We start from the raw sequence: 14630 nt of genomic DNA, 5'->3' as shown, positions 1-14630 counted from the left end.
CTACTTACCCTTCAACCAAAACAACATATTGCAATAGATTTAATGCAGGTTTGAGTATCCAGCTGTCTTCTATTAAGGCAGGCATTAAGGTGTTTGCAAACATGTAAATCAATGTCATTCTTCTCGCTATGTTTTTTTCTTTTGGAGTATATAACTATTTTTCAAATGTGTTATTCATATTATTTGAATGGATGTGATAGTTATTTTAAATGAATGAACATAAATTTCTATTTCAGTTGCTAATGTGGTAAATATCAATAGATATTCCCCTATGCAAAAAGCTCCTTGAGATCCTCAACAACTTTTTTAAATGTAAAGGGTATCTGAGACCAGAAATTTTGACAATTATAAGCCTAGAGAAAGTCATTTAGTCTCTGTAAATCGTAGTTCTTCTATCTATGTGGTGAAGATAATAATAATATACATGTTCTAAGGCTATTGTAAAACTTAACCCTGATCACAGTTTAATACCTAACCACCAGAGTAGGGAATTTTGCCTTTTTTGTTTACTGTTGAATACCAAGCATCCAGAATTGTTCTAACAAATCATCGGTCCTCCATAAATATGTATTGAATAAGTTAATAAATTACAAATAAACATGTTTATCAGTTGGCTGTTTGATGTTAATTATCCAAATCGTGTTACATGTTTATATATATTTATTCAGTTTCAATGCATAGGAAGTAATTACCACAATGCCTAGTGCATAGTAAACACTTAATAAAACATAAGCCAAGTGATAAGGCAAAATAGAAACTATCGGAGGGAAATGGCAGGCAAGAGTCTGTCTCATTAAGGCATAATCACAGTTGTAATGGGAGTCAGAGAATAGAATCAGAGAGCTGAGTTGCTACGAGTTTATAATTATAATGAAAGGCATAATGGCACTTATTAAATCTTGTCATTGGTAATGAAGGAATTGGACTAGAAATTCATGAATCTCTGAATCACACATGCTTTCTTTTCTTTTCTCCCAGTTGTTTAACAGGATATGTCAACAATAGCCTATCCTTCTTTGACCTGAGTGAGCTTGGCATGGGAAAATCTGGTTATTGCAGGTATTTACTTATAAATTATAGTTATCTTTTCTTTTTGCTTTCACCATTCCATCTCCTCATGCTAATGGGTCCATTTAAACCGTCATTTTGGAGTTTTGGCAAATTAAGAACATTTGGGGCCGCCACATTTTGGTCTTTGTTCTTCAAATTCTTTGTTTTTGTGGATTTTAGGTACCGAGACTACAGAGGTCCTCCTTGGAGTTCCAAACCCTATGAATTTACCCTACAATACTGGCATATCCTCGCTGCTAGATTGGCCTTCATTATTGTGTTTGAGGTTAGTCACAGGCTGATAAAATTACTCTAGGTAAACGCTTTTCTGACTGATATATTAGTTGCCTTTTTTTTTTTTAAGATTTATTATTTATTTATTTATTTTTGGCTGTGTCAGGTCTTAGCTGCGGCATGAGGGATCTTCGTTGAGGCATGTGGGCTCTTCGTTGCAGTGCACGGGCTTCTCTCTAGTTGTAGTGTGCAGGTTTTCTCTCTCTAGTTGTGACTCGCAGGTTCCAGGGCACGTGGGCTCTGTAATTTGTGGCACGCAGGCTCTCTAGTTGAGGCGCGTGAGCTCAGCATTTGCGGCGTGCGGCCTTATTTGCCCCGCGGTATGTGGGATCTTCGTTCCCTGACCAGGGATCGAACCAGTGTCACCTGCACTGCAAGGTGGATTCTTTACCACTGGACCACCAGGGAAGTCCCTAGTTGCGTTTTTGAAGTCAGTTTCTCACTGACTTCCAAAACAGGACTTGAGTATGTCCCTGTAAAAGGTTCAGATACAAGGAAACCACTATGACATGCAAAAAAGCAAGAACTGAATAATGTAAGTTAAAGAGTATTTATATCAGAAATCTAGGATAATCTCTAGGTCCACGGGTGGATCTAGAGATTATCATACTAAGTGAAGTAAGCCAGACAGAGAAAGACAAATATCATATGATGTCACTTACTTGTGGAATCTAAAAAAATGCTACAAATAAACATTTACAAAACAGAAACAGACTCACTAACATAGAAGACAAACTTATGGTTACCAAAGGGGAAAGGGGAGGGATAAATTAGGAGTTCGGGATTAACATATTCACACTACTATATACAAAATAGATAACCAAAAAGACCTAGTGTATAGCACAGGGAACTATATTTTGTAATAACTTATAAGGGAAAAGAATCTGAAAAAAAATAGATATATTTGTATGTATAACTGAATCACTTTGCTTTACACCTGAAACTAATACAACATTGTAGATCAACTCTACTTCACCTTAGTTTTGAGCCTCCTAATAACCAAATTTAAAAAGTAAGGTTTGTTTTCATCATCTAACAAAAGAACCCATATTTATTCATCAGGGTGGAGAGACTTATTTTCTGAACAATCAACTCTAATTATAGTTGATCATGTGTATTTGTACAGCAACAGTGCATAATTCAATAAATTATGCCTGAGAACACTTTTATAAAACATGCACAGATTTTGATGATCAGAGTCATGCAATAATTTTAGATTGTAGTCTGTGACGAAATTTTGGAGAAGCTACAATATTATTGCCTTGCTTAAAAAATAACCAGCTTGATACAGTGAAGAACTTAGCACTGGAATATATTGAGTATCTACTCACTAAGGTCTATGGAAAAACTTTAAATGCATCTGTTTCCTATGGCCAAAATTATGGAGAGAAAAAGATAGCCATACATAAGACTTTTTGCATATGAAATAAGGTTTAATCCAGGACTAAATTCTATTATTTAGTGACTCTATGGGCCTATAAAAATGTCTCCTGATGAAGTTTGACTTTCTATTTTATTATAGGTAGCAAAAGAGTTTAAAGCATATTTCCAATCCAATGATTCCAAAAAGTCTTTTTTATTGTGTGTGTTAAAATGTACACTTTTTTCTTCTTCATCTTCTTTTGGAGCTCAGGTAGAAAGACTTAATCAAATGCCTCAATTAACAGCAACCTACCATCATGGATGCATAAGCCCAATGATTCCTTCTTTTTTTTTTTTCCTCTTCATTCCCCATTACCCACCAACTCCAAAAGCACCCACTGTCTTTTCTTCTGTGGAAGATTTTCCACATCTTTATTTGAATATATGTTTGTTTATAAGTATATTGAATATATATGTGTGTGTGTATATATATATAGTATTATTTTAAGTATTCTTTTCCAAAATTACCTCAATGGTATTATATAATAATTAATTTTTATCTCTTACCCATTATACTTTTTCAGATCTAGAGAGACATCTATCCATGAGATTTATAATTTCTTTTGTCTATTTATGATATTTCATCAAAATTAAATACCATATTCCCCTAAGGATAGGTGCTTAGACCTACAATAATGCTCTCTACCTCAATAAATCTTTAATTAAGAATCTTGGGCATGTTACCTTGTAAACATATTTAAGGGTTTTTAAGGAGTATCTTACTCAGGTGTGGAATTGTTAGCTTATACATGTACTCGGTTTCATGTAATACCAACAGATTGCTCTTCAAAATTCTCTTGGATTTTCACCAGCTTTTCATAGTATCTGAATTTCTAACTTTTTGCAGTTGTATAAGAGTAAGGTAATATTTTGCTTTAATTTTTTTTGTTTTAGTCTGTTTACTAATGACACTGACCATCACTTTTAGTACTAGAAAGCCATTTGGGCTTCATTTTTTTGTAAATTTATAACCTTGATCCATTTTTGGTTGAGTTACCAAATTTTATGATTTCCTTATATATTCTACATATTAATCTTCACCAGTTATATACACAGCAGATATCTTTTCATTGTCCATAACCTATTAACTTTATGTGTAAACAGATAATGTTCAATTTTGATGTAGTCAAGCGCATCATTGTTTTCCTTTTACGGTTTGTGCTTATTTTGTATAGCTTATTTAGGACATTTTCCTTATCTCCTATTCAAAAAGATATTCTACTACATTTTTTACTATTAACTTTACAGTCTTACCTATCACATGTCTTTAATACCAGGAGTTTTTATAGAGTCTGAGGGAAAAGGTTATTCTCCATATAATGAAATAATTTTTGTACTGCTATTTACTAAATCATCTCTTATCTATCCACTGATTTGTAAATCCATTTCTGTAATATTCCAAGTTCCTACGTAGTCATGTGTGTATCTCTGGCCTCAGTATTCTGACTTATCACTCCATTTGTCTGTTCCTGGATCACTGTTGCACTATTTAAATGCAATATTTAAATATGTCATATCTGATAAAGCAAGTGACCACCCATCCTGCCACACTTGCTCTTATTTAAAAAAATTATCTTAGCTATTTGGAGTTATTAACCATTCACATAAATTTTAGAAGCCATTTTTCAGGTTCCCCTGAATATTGAGCAAGGACTTTGGTTAGAATTACATTTGTAGAAATCAAATTTTGACTTATTTACAAAATCTGTGCTGTTTCATTAATGAATGTAGAATTTATTCAAATCATTCTTATCTCCTTTAATAGAATTTTAAATATTCTCTTACTTATTTGTACCTTTTTATTTCTAGAAACTTTATAGATATTTTTATTGCTGCTATGAGTACTGTCTTAAACTTCATTATATGATTCGCTTGATTTTTGCCGGAATACAAATAGTCTTTCTAAGATGAGCATACCTCCTTGTTTAAGTACCTTACTGGTTCTAGTATTCTGTCTATTAAATTGGTTGGGATTGTCTTTTCAAATGATAATACCACCTGCAAATAACAAAAGTTTTGTATGTTTACTTCCAAGGTTTATGTGTCATTGCTTTTGTTTGCCTTACTGTGTTGCTGGAAACTTCAATATGGTGTTGAATAGCAGCGGTGTGAACAAACATGTCTTTTTTCCAACTTCAGTGGAAATACTTCTGATTTTTTTCTTTAAGTATGATATCTGCTGTAGGTGTTTTGTTTCAGATGATTGGTTATGATAGTGTCTTGATAAATGGGTATCAAACTCTAGCTTTAAAAAAAATAGATCTACTTTTTAATATTAAGCCATCCTTGCATATCAAACTCTCTCTGTGAATCAGTTTATAGGTTTCTCTATTACTATCGTATAGGACTTGGAGCATATTCTTTCTTACTAATTTAATTTGTAACAAATGTTTTTAATTTTTATATCTATACTCTTGAGTCACATTGCTGGCTATTTCTGTGAATATCAAATATTTGGTCAGGAAAGAAGCTCTTGATCTGCTTCTCTATGGGAAAATATGACCTGCTTTTCTATGATCTATCAGTACTATGCAGTCCTGGGACACATAGAGCAAGCCCAGTTAAAAGTGCCTTCTTCCTTTCCACGTAGAGACTACTGTCGCAAAGTCCTTTAGGTGAATGGGTTCTTTTCTACAGATCATCCTAAGTCTGTCAATCAGATTTTTCTTCTTTCATGAGAAATTAAAAGACTTATTGTTCATGCGAAAAGAAATAGGATGCATTTATAATAGTCGGAGATAATATTTAAGTAGTGCTTATACTGTGCGAAGCACTCCTTTCAAATATATTTACTCGTTTAATTTTTATACCAACCTTTAAGAGACACTATTATTAGAATCACTTTAGAGCTGAGATATAGAGAACATAGGTGATTTGCATAAGGTTACACAACTAATGAGTGTCAGAGTAGGGTTCAAACATAGGCAGTCTCAGTCAGCATCTGTACTTTTAACCACTGGTGTATTACCTTCTGATTTTTGTCCCTGCTTTTTTTAAATACAATACTTTTATCAGTTTATTTTTTAAATCTATTTTTATCATAGAATAAATAATTAATAGAGAAGATATTTTAGAGCAGTTATAATAACATATGCTTTCAATAGAGTAGAGATTCTGAAACATGTATGTGCTGGGGGTTGAGTCCAAATCCAGCATCACAGGCAGGACTGTATTCTGTGTGTTTTGTACACTGTGTATTATAATCTATCGAACAAGGATTGTCCCTGTACGTGATCTCTCTGCGTATAACAAAGCATATCATAACAGTATTGCATAATATATAAGGTTTTTATAGGTGTGAATTTCAGATTCATTCAATGTTTATAAGGTGACATCAACATGTCTTTGTTGGAATACTTATGTGATGGAAGGCAATAATTGTGTTCCCAATATAATTTTGAAAATATTAATATTCTAGATGGAACATACTGAGTTCCGATGCTTGATTGTAAGGCAAATGCAACATTGTTCATGACTTCTGTTTTATAATTAGCATTTCAGAATCATTGAAAATGTACTTTCTTCTCTTAAATTTTCAGCACCTTGTTTTTGGAATCAAGTCATTCATTGCCTACCTGATTCCAGATGTACCAAAGAATCTATATGACCGAATACGACGGGAGAAGTACTTAGTCCAAGAAATGATGTATGAGGCTGAACTAGAACATTTGCAACAACAACGGAGAAAAAGTGGTCACCCTGTTCACCATGAATGGCCTTAGTTGATACCTGTTGTCCAGCAGGGGCAATACCATTAGTGGGCATGATGGCAACTTCAAATTCTAGGTGGGATCTAGGGGGAAGGCATACCTGGCAAAACATATGTGTAATATGTTACTTGGAAATGCATCACAGCCATCTCTGGGATTTGAAATATCCAAGCTTCTAGGGAAGAAAACAAATGACCCATGACCTTAAAAAAAATGGTTAAATTGACATTGCAGGAAGCCAGGATCTAATTCTCAGAACCAGCCTCAGGGAGTTGTGTGTTTGGAAACCTCCACCTTCCATCAGCTGCAGTGTAATAGGAAGGGTGATGATGAGGTTTCTAGAGACAGATTTCCATGTAAATGTACACAAGCCAGGCATGACTTAAAGTATCATGTGGTCCTCACCCACATACTAATCTTTGGATGTCTTTGGAACCTTAGGCTGAGTTGAGATACTTACAAGAAATGGCAAATCAATTATTACCTTTGCTGCCTGAACTCCATGTCCCTTCAGCTTACTGTTTCATAGAAATTTCCCTTATTTCTTGGTGAGATTTTGGATCTGTGCCACAGGGAATTTATGCTGCTTTACACTGACTATGCAGTTGAAGAGTTGCACATCTTTAGTAGTCAAACCAAAAATCTAAGACTCCAAAAAGAATACCATTCATTGAAATAATATTCTATTGCATTGGCTACATTCTAATCTGTTTTATCACTGGCAGATTCAGTTTTACTGCATTTCTTTTTTTTTTTTTTGCTAAACGCCAATAGAGCCACAGAGTTATAAAATATGGAAGCATGTTCTCATATCATTTAGAACATGATGAATCCATATTTTACTGTGGAAAGCTGTTTTATAGTATATTTAATTTCCACCTCCCTGATTTATTACAACACTCTCACAGAATAACTTGAAATGCTGTAAATATGTTGGTTTTCCTTGTACCTTTGCACCTGAACAATATGGAATGCAAGTTACAATTCATGCAGTTCTGAGACCAGTTACACAGTACGCCATTGTGGCTTATTTATTCAGGAAAACAGAAGCCAGATGCTTTGCAACACTTAAGCTTTTCCAACAATGTGCACTCTTGCTCCTGAGCTGATGAAAACAATGCATGAATATAAATTTATATTATTTGTAAAAAACATACATTTTTTTGAGTTTTACTTTCTTTTCATCACTGAAGGGAGTTTTCTGTTATTATTTCTTTGGTAGATTGGTTTGGTTTATTTTTGAAAACTCACTAGAAACAAAAATTAATTGTGCAAGACATCATTTTTGCTTTGTTGTGGAGTTGCTGTTTCTCTGAACTCTGTATCTGTGAGTGTGAATGTTCACAGGCTGATGTTGTAGGAATGATGACGCATTCAACTAAAGAAAGTCTGGTGGAGGCATAAACTATGGGAGCAGGATGGGAAAGAAGAGAAGAGTTGAATTAAGAAAATATATGGTAGAAATCAAGACACTTTTTCTTGCAAAACAAAGCTAATCTCAGTTTTCTTCCCCTGGGAATGGGATGAGGAATACATAATCATACAAATATGTGATTATTTTTTGTGCAATTTAACAAAGTACAGTTATTTCCAAATTTTATAAAGATCAGATTAAACCCAATGGGAATAAAGCTACTTTGTAATATATATGCAAGGGTTTCTCTAGCAAGAAAAGTACAAAGTTTCTCTTAACTAGAAAACTATTTTTATAATTTTAACACTGAAATTTTTTTTGACCTTTCCTTCTTTCACTCCAGGGAAAAGCTGATAGATTATAGTTGTTGGTTGGTTGATTGGTTTTTGTCAAAACTATTCGCTTCCCTGCTTGCCCTCTGACTGAACAAGGGGAAGAACCTCAGACTCTAAATTTCCCTCCCACTCCCTTGCCACAAGGGATTCTTCCATTCAGATTCCAGAGAGGTTTTGTTTCTGCCATCTGCTTATTCATAGCAACTAATTCTACTAACTCCGCGAAGGAGCTTTGAACGCCTCCATTTTTGTAGCATCTGCCTTTCCTTTTTTGTTGTTGTTAGTTAAATGTATACACATGCCTGAGGATAAATACTCTCTATGCCTGTTGAAGACATGAATGAACCTGACATTTATGTCCCTTTCTAAATTAGGGACACAGACAAAGACATTTGTCTTATAGCAAAGAATAATGATAGCTCTGTCCTTGAGAATTCTCTTTCTGAGTTATTTTTATATAACCATATTGATTACTAAAGAGAAAAACATGAAAAGAGAAAGGTGTTTTTAATAAAAAATTACAATACATTGATTTAGAAAATGCTTTCTCTGATATTTTTTGAAACCAATGGAAAAATAGAGAAACAATGAAAAAATTATCTGAAATTTTCCTTTTGTGAAACAATGCAGTAGAATCTAGCTATGCCTTCCTCATTGTTGACATCAAAATATTGACAGCCCCTCATGGGTATATCAGTTTTAGAAGACTCTGCTTTAATTGAGAGAAATGTTTTATATCATGGTTTTCAAATGAATACAAATTATTTCTCAAAGATTTATACGACACACACTATTCTCAGGAAATCTGTATTACATGAATGCTGCTTATATATTTTCTTATTCTAAATTGTTGTCTTTTCAAACAAATAAATATATATATGTGCATGCAGTCAGCCTTGACAAGTTGCACAAAGCTGAAGCATTTTCATAGTACAGTATGTGGGAAATCGCTCTAGGTCATAGCTGAAATAGTTTGCAGTTGTCTGAGTCTGTGCACGCACTTTGAGATAAAACGCTCCTGAGTGACTGCATGATGAGATACAACTTCTGAATGCTGCACATTCTTCCAGAATGACTCTTATCTGTTGTATAATGCAATGAAAAGGAATCTTTTTCACTCAATAAATTTTCATGTGATATGGTATTTTTTCCTGTAATCTGCATGTTAAATTTAATCCTGCTTGTTTTTTAAATATTAAGTTGGGATTTGTTGAGCGTGTATGGGGAGAGGGGATTGCTCACTCTTTAGCTCTCCAAGGCAATAGTTTCGTATTCTTGTGGGCCCTTCCCCACTCTTGAAAAGTTTTGACTCTGTGTCTTCCGATAAGCTCATTGTCATCATCAAGGCATTTGCACATGAAAGTGCAGGTGGAGTATCACATTGATCCTAATAATGCTTTGTGTTAGCAAAGTTGGGGGAGGAAGCTTGATCAGTTCTTCTGTCACACAGCATTTTCTTTTTTCACACTTTTGCTGGCTCTATCAATCACCATCAAAATCTCCCTGGAACAGGAATTTTAGCAGATATAATTCATGCCAAGGAAAGAGGACATATTGGGCCAACTATCAATATGAGGCTACCAAATTGCCCATTTTTTTCTCAACTTGATGGTCAAAATTGAAAATCCAGGTTGTGTAGAGTTGCTTAACTGATAAGGCTGAATTGATTAGTCTGTCAACTGGGGACAGGGAGACGTAGACCCAGGGTGTGTTTGTGTGTATGTGTGTGTGTGTGTGTGTGTGTGTGTGTGTGTGTGTGTGTGTATGCATCCATACACATGACTAGGAATTCTTTTTATTATGTAAGAACCGGTGAACACTTATTCTCTGTGAGATACGCCCAACTCAGTCCTGTTAGAGTCATCAGATATTTTCACTCCATTTTCCCCCAAATCACAGTATTATACCAAACTCTGGGAATAGTTGTACATTTTGTCCAGGGAATCAGTTAACATCTTATGTCCTTCCTGTTATCCTCAGTAGGTGAAAAGAAAACATTTTAGGAATGGCCTAGAAAACTCAACTTCTGATGGAAATGTGAGCATTCCCCTACAGACATTCCTGTTCAAAATGAAATGTGCCAACAAAACATAGTCCAAAGGGAAAATTGATTGGGCTTTAGCTTGAATCATTGATCAGCTTAGGTTCTTGCTAGCTAGGATTTACATACTTGTAGTGGTGTTAAGTTACCTTCAAGAGTACTTGCTATCTGGGTTCATCTCAGAAACCACACCCACGACCACATTTGATGGTTTTCTTTCTGGAGAACGCATATATTAGAGCCACTGCATCCTAGCCACATTCACATTAAGGTATCTTTTTCAAGAAAGTAAAATAAAGCAGACAGATTGGGAGAGGAGACTCATTGTTTGAGACCAGATCCAATTTCTTGGACCATCAAAATCTACCATCAGGGAGAAGAAGCCTATACATCCTACCTTACAACTTTATGACTACCAATGTGTGCTCCAACACATTTTCCCTAGAAAAAAACTACTGTTCCATGTACAACTATCCCAAAGTGGGAGCCTTGTACACTAGACAGTCAGCTAGGTCGATTCTGCTTTCCCTCTTTCCCTAAGAAGGAAGGGGATGAGATTTTCAGGCATATGCTGGCATTGACTTCTTCAGAATATTTATTTCTATCTCAGTTCTTACTCTTTCTGTGGGAAAAGCAGTATCTTTGCTCTGTTTTTCAGAAAGCAAACATTTCCTATATTTATTAGTTGAAAAATAAAACGGAATGAGATCCATTTAGATATTCCCCACAAGAATAATTGTCATGTGGATGGCTAGCCCCCCTGTGGTATTTAAGCTGCCTCAAAACCTTTATAATTATTTTGTCAATGCCACTCAATGCTACCAGGTGAACACTTTAGACCAAATTTAGTATCTTTTCTAACAAGCAGTGTGAGCAGATTTTCCCACTGATTTTGACCCATTGTAAATTTTTGATGCTGTTCTCTAAGTGAGAAGAGGGGGATTGAGTGGCCAGAAAATTCTGATGGCAAAGGTAATTGTGGAAGCAATGTTTTGGGGTTGGTGTGTTGGGGCACACAGAGACTTTCCTACCAAAGTAAAAATGTCTATTTTGCGGATTCTTATTCGGTATCTGCAGTCAGCACACCCTGCCTTCTTTCTGACTGAGAAACAATTGCAATTTAGTTAATCTTTTAACGTGAAGAAGAAATGAAAGGTTTTTGTCTTGTTTTTCTTTTTCTTGTCTATTTTAGAAGCTAAATCTAGTAAGCTTAGATTTCAGTGACAACTCTAGCCAAAGAATAAACGTCTCAATTTTCAGTGTTGAAGATGAAAACGCACTTAAAATAAGTGCAAAATTTTATCTTCCTAGGATGGGTGGTTATTGGCCTCTATATTGTAATTTTCAAGTAGGAAAGAACTATTAGAGTCCTTGAAGACTAGAGTAATTGAAGAGGGAATTTGGGGAAGGCCAGAAGAGACAGACTGGATTTCTCCAAGTGTTTTCATTCTCAATATGAGAAATTATGTTGCAACCATATATTTAGCCAGACGATTATATAAATATTGAGTTTTTTCCTTTTACTCTCAATATATCCTCTGAAAATCTTAAAAATATGAATCTTAACAATGCCGATTGTTAATCATTAAAAACATTCTTTCCAAACTCTCATAAGAAATTTTAAAGCCAATTTAAGGAAGCTCTTTGCTTTGTTGAAATCAACTGAATCAATTTTTTAGATGGTGTCTTCGTCAACATTATTGAAAGAACTGAACAATAAAGATTCATAAACCTTTATAATGTAGATTCTGAATCAGTCAATAACATGGTCTGATTGCTCAGTTCTCTACAAATTCTGCCTGACTGTATTATACTGTTACAAATAAGCAGTTTCGGGATTGATCATTAATTTTCTTACATGGAAGTTACATTAGGGGGCATGAAATCAATACACTACATGAAATTATTCTTAGCTTTTCAAATGTGTCAAAGCAGACTCTATAATTAGGAACTGTGTGTTATGAATACCTGTGTACACACTTGCTATAACATTTTTAAAAACCGGATGAATGGTTGTTTCTGGAAATTCCTGAGGACAAATAGGTCAAGTCCATAAATGATATCACCATTGTATATTGCTTTTCTTGATATATAGTAACCTATTGTATTGTCATAAAATCTTCTTAATGTTTACTTGTGTGTGTGTGTGTGTGTGTGTGTGTGAAGCCCTGGGTAGCCCAAATGTTATAGACATTATCGAAAACACTGAAAAAGATGTCATGTTATATAACAAGATGTCATGTTATATAACAATATGTCAACCTTATTTTGACATATGTTTACTTGGTCACTTGGTAGACCTGCCTTTAGGTCTACCTGCCTGACTTGGTCACTTGGTAGACCTGCCTGACTTTAGGGAAAATAAGTATTTTGCACCCCACTCCTGACCCTGTAGAGAATATTCACATTAATCACTTGAATGCACTTCAATCTGCACTTATTTTTAAAAGAAATAATTAAAATAATTATATATCTATAATTATTCTATAGGCATTTTTCTAAAATTAACTAGTTATATAAATATAGTATTAAATTTAGTGGTACTCCAGGGCTCTATGAGAAAACTGCATACAATTTTGGAAATACAAAAATATCATCTTAAATTTCCTGTTGATGCTCAGAAATATCATTATCAACTAATATTTCCCATTATAGAGTAGGATTATTTTTCTAATTTGTCATGAGAGTATAGTGAGAGAGCCACTGATATACTGACATCCCAAGTAAGGGCCATTTTGTGATTAAGTAGCCAAACATTTATAACCTTACATCTGTCTTGTGAAGATAGCTTGATATTTCAAATACCAAAAGTGCAGTAAAAGAAAGTTGGGCTTATGAGAGTTTGTTATTCACACAGGTGTTTACAAATCTAGATTGGTTTGGTCAGGAGATTGGAATGGAGGAGGAAATAATGGCATTAACTCTTTCCAAGAATTACAATAAAAATAACCCATTAGGTGATTTACAATCAATTACTAGTTACGCTTGCTTAATTTAATTTTTTGTATCATTTTAATATACATCATTGGTAATATCAGTTAAATTTTATTTGTTTGAAAATAGGTTATATCAATACTTCAAGGTTATTAATGCTGAATAAAAGAGGTTAACTCTACAGAAAACTTATTTACCTTACAATATTGAGATTGAGCCATGAGATTTCTAAACAGACAAATGTACAGAAGGAGAGCTCAACTGTCTAGTATTTTAAAAGAATTTATTTCTAAAAGAACAATTAAAGGGAGACTCCTCTGTGTTTTCTATTTTCTGATCTGATCTTTGCAATAATGTTTAATTAAGATTGTAATACCATAAAAATATTTCAATAATACTCTCTTTGAAATACTGTTCTCAAAGCCCCCGGTCTGTGGTTTATTTGTTTTTATCTTTAGAAAGAAATGGTATAACCATATAAAATCACAAAACAATGAAATTTATATTAAAGAAAATTTATTTGAATTAAACAAAGGGAAAAGTCCTCCCCCTTCCATTGTTGTTTAGAGAATCACAGTTGCCATTACCTGTGCATTGAGTGGCAAACTTGGGTTGAGATGCTGTTTACTTATCAAGGTTTACATTTATAAATGTAGTACTTAAATCATAGATATGAATATTGCACTTTTCAGTAATAAAACTTGTCTATCTTTATAACAGTAGTTTTTTTTTCGAGAATTTAAGATCTTTAGAAAATTACTCTCTGGAAAATCATATTTTATTTAAACTCAGCATTAAAAGAGCTACTGTTTGAAAATATGTGACATGATTTTTAATTTATATAATGCATTATGTTTATCTTGTTATTTCTAATTTCAAACTAATTCAGTAATGCATATACTAAACCAGTATCTTGAAAATCTTAAAGGGAAACAGCGAACCAATTTAACTTAAAATGAATACTGGAATGGATACCATTTTCTTCATATACTGCAGGCTAACAAGAGTTGAGTGTTCCATGCGGGTCAATCACTGTGCTAACTACTTTAGAGGAGTACCTCTGTAAATCCTCACAACAATCCTATTAAGTAGGGACAATTTTTGCTCCTTTTAATTTGTGAATAAACTAAAGTTCAAAAAGCCTTGCCCAAGATTACCAAGATAATTTTTGTTAGAGCTTACATTTGAACCTGAAGCCGTTTGACTCCAATCCCTCACCTCAGTCAATAAGCTGTACTCCTTGCTCCAAATGGTGACAAAGAGAATGTCAGTCATCAAAACCAATTCATTCCGAATGAGTGAAAGAGGCATTGAGGTCATTCTGTTCCATTTTTACCCACATCTGTGAGTATGTTTAAAAGATAGAGACTGGCATCAAGTTTGGCACATTTTAGGCCACCCTAGGAGCTCATCATTCATTGCCCCTCTTA

At 34.1% G+C, this 14630-nt stretch overlaps 1 protein-coding gene across 2 annotated transcripts in view; it reads left to right on the top strand.

Annotated features, from left to right (window-relative positions):
* Positions 1-14019, top strand: part of ANO3 (anoctamin 3) — a 275901-nt gene extending 261882 nt beyond the window's left edge. For both annotated transcript variants that reach the window (XM_060303399.1, XM_060303400.1), the window contains 3 exons: positions 979-1059; positions 1231-1336; positions 6306-14019. In XM_060303399.1, coding sequence (XP_060159382.1) covers positions 979-1059; positions 1231-1336; positions 6306-6488 — 370 coding nt within the window. In that variant the 3' untranslated portion in view covers positions 6489-14019. The remainder of the gene's footprint in view (positions 1-978; positions 1060-1230; positions 1337-6305) is intronic.
* Positions 14020-14630: the final 611 nt, after the last annotated feature.

This window comes from Globicephala melas, chromosome 8 (genome assembly GCF_963455315.2).
Source record: "Globicephala melas chromosome 8, mGloMel1.2, whole genome shotgun sequence".
Taxonomy (NCBI): domain Eukaryota; kingdom Metazoa; phylum Chordata; class Mammalia; order Artiodactyla; family Delphinidae; genus Globicephala; species Globicephala melas.
This window is presented reverse-complemented; position numbering and strand designations above follow the sequence as displayed.